The sequence below is a fragment of the Sinocyclocheilus rhinocerous genome, unplaced genomic scaffold (genome assembly GCF_001515625.1).
Source record: "Sinocyclocheilus rhinocerous isolate Xijiao unplaced genomic scaffold, SAMN03320098_v1.1 scaffold185, whole genome shotgun sequence".
Lineage (NCBI taxonomy): Eukaryota > Metazoa > Chordata > Actinopteri > Cypriniformes > Cyprinidae > Sinocyclocheilus > Sinocyclocheilus rhinocerous.
The window spans coordinates 2,826,922-2,835,048 of NW_015662163.1; the positions used below are offsets into that span (position 1 = coordinate 2,826,922).

Genomic DNA, 8,127 nt, shown 5'->3' on the forward strand with positions numbered 1-8,127 from the left:
GGGGTGGGGGGGGGTTTAAATTAATATTTAGTTCAGTTTTCAGCTAGTTTCAAGATTTTTATATGTTTATTTTATTTCAGGTCATTTTTTTTTAACTCTAATAGCCCTGATGATCCAAAAGAGTGTAAAAGCAAAAGCATCTGACTGTCTGTACTTGAATGTCACAAATTTGATTATAGTGACCTACAAATAGTGCAGGATCTGAAATATTTCTCCTATTTCTTATGTCCTTTCTTATTCATTTAATGATATTAGATCTTCACTGTAGTCTCAGACTTTTAGGCTCTGCTATAAACTCAAAAGGACCTTGAGTTTGCGTCGTGAGCAGAAACCAGGTTTGAGAAGACAAAAGGCCAGACACAAAAATAAAGGAGATGAGAATGCAGGTGCAGACTACCAACCAGCAATAACAACAGTGTGCAGAGAATCTCAGAGAGCTCTAGCTACATATGACCACATTACAAATGGCTCTGGCATTCAGTTCAGGGCTGGAGAGGGATTCATTTGGAGGCGCTTCATGTCTGCCGGCTTTCTTTCACGCTGATGTAACCCCTAGCCTTTGTACAGCACAATGACCAGAGGGAACAGTATGAAATATTTTGAAATGCAGAAAATGTTCTTCATATCATACCAGACATGAGCATCACGTAGTATTACAGGATTACTTAATACTATGCCTGTCAATGTAATGCATTCATTTGGTTAATTATTATATTAAAAAACAGCATTTTAAAAACACTAAGCAAAACAAAAAACACAATAGAGCAGCCAATTGAAACATGTCTGATGTATGTGTGCACAAATAAACAATAAAAAACAGATGGAATATGACAACAGGTTTACTCATCTGCCACCCTTAAAACCCTTAAAATATCTTAATTTTTCAGCTTATATTGATAAAGCTTTAGATTAATGACATATTTAATTAATCAGCATATCATGTAATTAATTTGATAACGAAATGTAATGATTGACAGCTCTGCTTAAGGCTAATTACAAAACAGTTATGGCTCCCAAATCTGATTGAGCTGTTTAAAGCTGTAGTAAAAAGCTTATGTATGCACATTTAAAAAACTAGGGAGTGAAAAAAATAAATAATTTCAACATTTGTGTGAAAATGATTTATATCAATAAACTTCAATACTACTTTCTACTAACAATTTTTCAACTAATAACATTTAATCAAATGTTGTATACTTAGTTACCAAGGAAATAAAAAGAGTTAAAAGAAAACCTAAGAGCAATTGAGGCATGAAAAAAAAATTTGTGTGCCCTCTTAATTTAAAAAATAATGTTATTACTCTATTTTCCTTTATCTAGTGTATGTAAAATACTGAAATTAGCAAAACAAGTCCTTATACTCTTCTTACTCCTTTATAATATAATATAATGTATTTCATAACTACATTATTTTCCTGTATCTAGTACACATACACTGCTGAAATAAGCAAAACAACAATTTATACTTTTCTTTCATTACAATATAATATTACAAAAATATAATGTATTTCATAACTACATTATTTTCCTGTATCTAGTACACATAAACTGCTGAAATTAGCAAAACAACACCTTATACTATTTTTACTTCTTATGATATGCTATATTTCTATATAAAAATGCATTTCAACATGTCAACTATCAAACATGAACTGAAATCCATGATTATTTCTGCGATTCAGAAAGAGACAGATGACAGCTGTGCTGAGCCTCTTCACACAAGGACACTGAAAACAAAGCCAGAGATGCTCTATACGTGATTACAGCTTTTGTTATCACTAAAAAACGCCGCTCTGCTCAGACTCAATCTGATTTCGTTGAGCCACTTCTAGCTATTCCCAGCAAGCAGAGAGAACACGCAGTAACCCTGAGCTTTCTGCCGATGGCGACAGACATGGAGGCTTGTTTCATATCCATCACTCTAATTGTATTTCATGAATCCTAAAGCTCAAAAACATGGTCCTAATACATTCACCTCGAGAGTCAAAATTTAAGCAGTTTTATTCACCAGCAAAACACCTTCCATACTTCACTTTAACAGCACAGGAACCATTAAAACTAATCAGTGTGATACTCAATTCAAAAGAAGCAAAATGTCTTTTTGTCCTCCAGATAGCGTAATCTGTACTAGACGAGGAGAGGGAGTTTAAAACACTATGCTCATTGTACAGTATGACTAATGGCTTTGTTCAGTGATGGCTTTAGTAGTAATGGTGGTGTTTAGAGATGAAGTCTCACATTGTGGCTGGATCCTTCCCTGAAGGCAAAGTGCCTCTGAAATCCCCTGATAAATCGTCTTAGTATTTCAGTGAAAAATCCTTGCTCGTTCTTTTAAGGGCGTTGTATTATTGCATTGTGGATCTGTCTCAATTCAATGCAGCTTCAATGCAATACGAAAGCGGTTCGTATTGAAGGATGGGGCAGCACAAACTACATTGAACCCAACGGCAAACTCGCAAGTAAGCACTGGTTTGCAATTAACTTTTTAACTCAACAGCCAATTTGGTAACTACATTTTTAAGTTGCTGGAAATTCAAAACTTTTACAGTAAAAGCTAAAAACAAAAATAGCAGAAATAAACCAGATTATAAGCCAGAAATCGTGGCTTAGATTTAAAGTATATTTATTATTAAACCTGAATTGAAGGTTTTCAGTTTTCAACTGTCAATCATTGTTTGTGTATGTAGAAATAAAATAAAAAATATATAAAATAAAATAAAAATCTCTGTGACTCTGAAACTAATAAAAACGTTCAAATTTGTTTAAATGTTAGTTTTTTTAGAAAGTATTTGAATTTTAAAAGTGGGTGACCCTCTTTTCACTGTCTATTGCTAATGTTAGAGGCTCCTGGTTGGAGGACATACTTTATTAATCACAATCGGCCAAAATGACTAATGAGTTAAGAAGTGTTAGTTAGATAATTGTTTGATTTTCACCTGCAATTGGCAAGTTGATGGGTGTTAAAGGGGTCATATGATGCGATTTCATTTTTTCCTTTCTCCACAACCCAAGACACTACTTCACTCTAGTAGTAATTATTATTTATTATTATTATCATTCAGTTATTTTGAATAAAATTACATCTCTGACGACAAGTCAACACATAGTGCTGGGCAACGATTAATCGCGATTAATAGCATCCAAAATAAAAGTTTATGTGTACATAACATATGTGTATGTACTGTGTATATTTTTTATGTATATATAAATACAAACACATGCATGTATATATTTAAGAAAAATGTTATGTTTATATCTTAAATATATTTATATATAATATAAATTACATGAATATAAATATATACATGCAAATATTTTCAAAATATATACTGTATTTGTGTGTCTTTATATATACGTAATAAATATATACAGTACACACACATATATTATATCAACAAAAACTTTCATTTTGGATGCGATTAATCACGATTAATCATTGTCCATACACATACATATCCATCATTCTCATCCTGCCACAGGAAAATGGTCATGCAAAACTAAATTGTTTTTTTAGTACAAGAGATCTTGACTTACATTATAAGTACATAGACTTTGGGTGGAAAAAATAAATTTTGTGCAGAATTCTCTAATCTCTAAAAACCATGTTTTTGAGGACTGTGAAAGCTGCATGTCTCATAATGAAATCACAGAGACGACCTCGGAGAAGGAGAGCAGAGAAATTCTGCTCAACATTCATGAGAGAAAAAAAAATGGGGCAAGTGAGTAAAATTACAGCAGGTGTAATGACATATAGCTGATGGTGGTGGTGAGGAGGTGAGAAAGAGAGAGAGAAGTGAGAGAGTGAAAGCATATTCTAACCTTGTACTGGAACAGGAACAGGCCGCAGAACAGGCTGTACAGGTCAGCCGTCAGCAGGGAGAGGTTCACCGCTGTGGCGCTGGTTCTTTTGATTACCACTGGCATGAAGCTGTACAAGCCAAACATACACGCGCTGAATCCAATGTACAGCAGCCCTGAGAGGACATAAAGAGTCACAGCCACATCAGTCACTATAGGGAAAATCTGAACAATACATAGTGCAACTAAAAAAAAAGCCAATTGAAGAAAGATCTTTAAATAAAAAAAAAATGTTTATCAACAACCTTAGGCGTAATAAATCTTTTATGTTGTTTTTAATTTGGATGTATTTTTTAATTAGATTTGTTATCAGAATGTGAGCTTAAAAATAAATGTAAAGTATATATTTAAAAAAAAAATGATTTGAATATATAATATAATGTAATGTAATGATAGTTTGGAATGTATTAGTCTACAATTATTATTTATATTACATTACTTCATAAAAAATAATAATAATAATACATCATTATACAGTTCTCTGGAATACTTGATTCTGATTGGTCAATCATGACATTCTGCAACTAAATATTTTTGTTTTATGACTGCTAAACTGTTTAATAGACTTGTTCATGTTTTTTTATTATTTCACCGTGAAACCTCCTTCTTCTCACATAATAAAACAATTACAACTTAAATTAATATTTTATATGAACTGCACTAATCTACATTGCATCTGGATTTTGATCTGGTTCAACTTTGCGATAATTACTGTACTGTATCTTTTATTTATAATCCTTACCTATTCATAGCTGTGCTCTTATAAATATATTATAAGAAAAAGCAAATAATAACTGTAGTTACAATTTTACATGCTATTACAAGTACCTCTTTATAATGCATTATATGTACAGGCTTTATACAAAAACATTATAAACAGCTACTATTATTTTCCAGTACATCATATTGCAGCCTCATATTGTGCAGATAAAGCCAGTGAGGAGTGTAGCACAATGTTAGCAGCATTCAGCTGTTTATGTCATAGAGGACAGAAAGTCAGCAGCTGTGACATTCTGCTCATAATTCATCCAGCACAATCATAATGTAATTGGATGGCACAAAAAAATTAAATTATTCACTTGTGTTTTCTCAAGCCATTCATTTCCAAATGCGTTTGTAAAGGACACAACTCCTATTCCATCAGATGGAGACACAGCAGAAATGGTAAGAGATAATGATAATTTGTTTTGAAATGAAAAAGCAGACAATACTAACAAAATCTGCTTCCTGTCTGGCATCCCACCAAGTCACCAATTTCGCTTTTGTAGGTGAAGTACACCATTTTTTTATGCTTTAATATATTTTTCCTATCTTGGTTTGGGAAATATAAGGGGAAAACATAGAGAAAAAAACTGAGACCACTAGAATAATAACAATATTGATTATAGGACAACTCAGGATATATGTAAGGCATTTGCGAACATCACACCAATGAACAATGGAATCTCCGCATTCCATCAGAAAACTAACATCTCTTCTCAACCATATGAGAGTCGTAAAAGCTGAACCATGGTCAGCCCAGGCTTCTGGCGTCATCAAGAGACCAACCAATCCAACGAGGGGTCTCCCCAAAAGGACGTCATCCAAACGTCACCTCAGCGACCAATCCGAAAGCTCCGGGGTTCCCTCAGCAGCCATCCAGGAAGCCCGTGTCAGCAACGACATCATCTCAGCTTTTCAGCTGTCAACCAAGCAGAACGCAAGTAAACGAACAAAATCTTATCTCTGCTGAACTGGTGTCGAGCTAATTTAAGCAGTAAACATAAGCTAAAATTCTCTGCTTGGTGAATTCTCTCAGGTGAATTTAAATCACTCGTGAAAACGAGTTCGAATTTTGAAACTTCATGCAACTCCGTCAACTCTCATTCTAAAGAAACTGTATGTTTGTGTGTATGTGTGTTTTAGCTTAGTTTTGATGTAATCTAGAATAGCCAATAAAATTCATGTTTCATTTATAACGAATCATTGTTTGGTGTCATATAATTTCAAGGTTAAACCCTTTGCCAAAGATTACGTTACCTCTCTAAGAGCTTACGAATTATTATAATCGTATTAACCCGTGGCCAGGGGGAATACAGTTATTCAAATTGTTAAAATATACTAAGAATCACCGGCTCGCTGGACGACCCTTGATTTAAAGTGTAAACTATCAGATTTGAATTCAGCTTTAATCAGGTTGACTCAGAATTTTCAGATTCGAGTCCTTTTAAAACCTGAATGAATTAATAATAATTAATTCCCTTACAAATGATTTAATTTCATTACATCTAATAATAATAATATTTAATTATTATTATTATTAGATCCTGAGTTGTCCTGTATTATTATTACAGTTTTATTATTATATTATTCATGAGTGGTCCCATTACAAATATTAATACTGTAATGTTAAAAACCGTATATTGTATATTTACTTAGCCCCTTTATATTATTGGCACCATAGTATTCATTTACATTGTACTTTAAGGTGAATATTAAAAACATGATAATTCTGTGATAACATAAAACACAGTATCATAGCACGTTTTAATCTTTTTGTTAGTGACAGTGCTGCTATGAAAGAAAAAGTACAGGATCAACTCTGAAACCCTTGAGGTGAAAACAAATAATCAGCTTGTACCCAATAAGGACAAATCAATGTCAGGACTGTATCACACTATATATTTCAGAGCTCACTGCTGTTCACACGCAGTTGGTTCTCAGGCTATGAGGCTTCGGAGCTGAGCAGAAGGCTTCATAACTTATTTAGTTGCCTTGCTACCACTTTTTGGCGATGTAGCACATCAGAGAATTATAAGTTGTCACCTGCTATTCAGGGGAAGTTCAGATCTATCTGTAGGCAAGGATTTAATGTGACTCTGTTTTAAAAAAAAAAAAGCCTGAAATAAACCTGTAAAAAACTCTTTAATTAATTGGAGGTGATGACAACATTTTTAGAGTATTTTCAGAATGGATGGGACAAATCTAACTAATGATGCACCCTGAGCAAAGTAGCAGTACCCATATATTCAGTAGTGGCAAAAATAATATTAAATAATATTAAAAGAAATTAAAATATAAAATATATTTGAACACTTTTAAAAACCTAAAAAAACACTTCCAAATGCATGCATTGCATTGCATTTTATAACAAAATATTACATTTATTAAAGCGTTTTACTTGGAAAAGCTTTTATTTCCTTAAAATAAAAAGCACTTTTTGACATTTGTTTTCTAATGCAATGACATTCAGACTTTTTAAAAGAATAGTGCACCCAGAAATGAAAATTTGCTGAAAATGTACTCATGATGTAGAGGTATTCAAGATGTAGATGAGTTTGTTTCTTAATCAGAACAAATTTGGAGAAATTTAGCATTACATCACTAGTTCACCAATGGATCCTCTTGAGTGAATGGGTGCCGTCAGAATGAGAGTCCAAACAGCTAATTAAAACATTACCCACCAGTAAGTCTTCAGTCCAGCAATTAACATCTTGTGAAGTGAAAAGCTACACTCTAAAAACTGCTGGGTTAAAGGGGTCATATGATGTGATTTAAATTTTTCCTTTCTCTTTGAAGTGTTACAAGCTCTTGGTGCATAAAGAAGATCTGTAAAGTTGCAAAGACTAAAGTCTCAAATCCAAAGAGATATTCTTTATATATGACCCCTTTAAATAAAATCCAGTGCTGGGTGATAGCTGAGTAACCCAATAGCTGGGTTGTATTTAACCCAGCATTTATTTTTAGAGTGTACATGTTTGCAATGATCAAAAATTCAAAATTCATCACAATACATTTTTAACTTCAAACCATTGTTTCTGCCCAAAATACAAGTATATAATCCATAATAACACTTCCTCCAGTGTATCAGTCCCAGTCCATCCCCTGTTTTCCTCTCACATCATTATCCACTCACATATTTGTTTAGAACTGTTTTGGACTGTTTTGACTTGTAAACAGTGCTTGATCTGTGCATATTTCTCTCCTGATTCAGATGCGATAACTTTTTCTTTAGAGAAAGCAATATTATGTATAGATGACTCAACATGCAGCTTAATTGATGGACTGGAGTCGCGTGGATTACTTGTGATTATTGTGATATTTTTATCAGCTGTTTGGACTCTCATTCTGACGGCACCCATTCACTGCAGAGGATCCATTGGTGAGCAAGTGGCGTAATGCTAAACTTTCTCCAAATCTGTTCTGATGAAGAAACAAACTCATCTACATCTTGTAAAGCCTGAGGGTGAGTACATTTTTAGCAAATGTTCATTTTTGGGTGAACTATTC

The 8,127-nt window shown here is 33.3% G+C and overlaps 1 protein-coding gene across 1 annotated transcript in view; it reads right to left on the reverse strand.

Annotated features, from left to right (window-relative positions):
* LOC107727669 (solute carrier family 35 member F1-like) overlaps window positions 1–8,127 on the reverse strand; it is a 95,157-nt gene that overhangs the window by 13,356 nt on the left and 73,674 nt on the right. Inside the window, exon 7 of the mRNA XM_016537622.1 lies at window positions 3,820–3,974. Coding sequence (XP_016393108.1) covers window positions 3,820–3,974 — 155 coding nt within the window. The remainder of the gene's footprint in view (window positions 1–3,819; window positions 3,975–8,127) is intronic.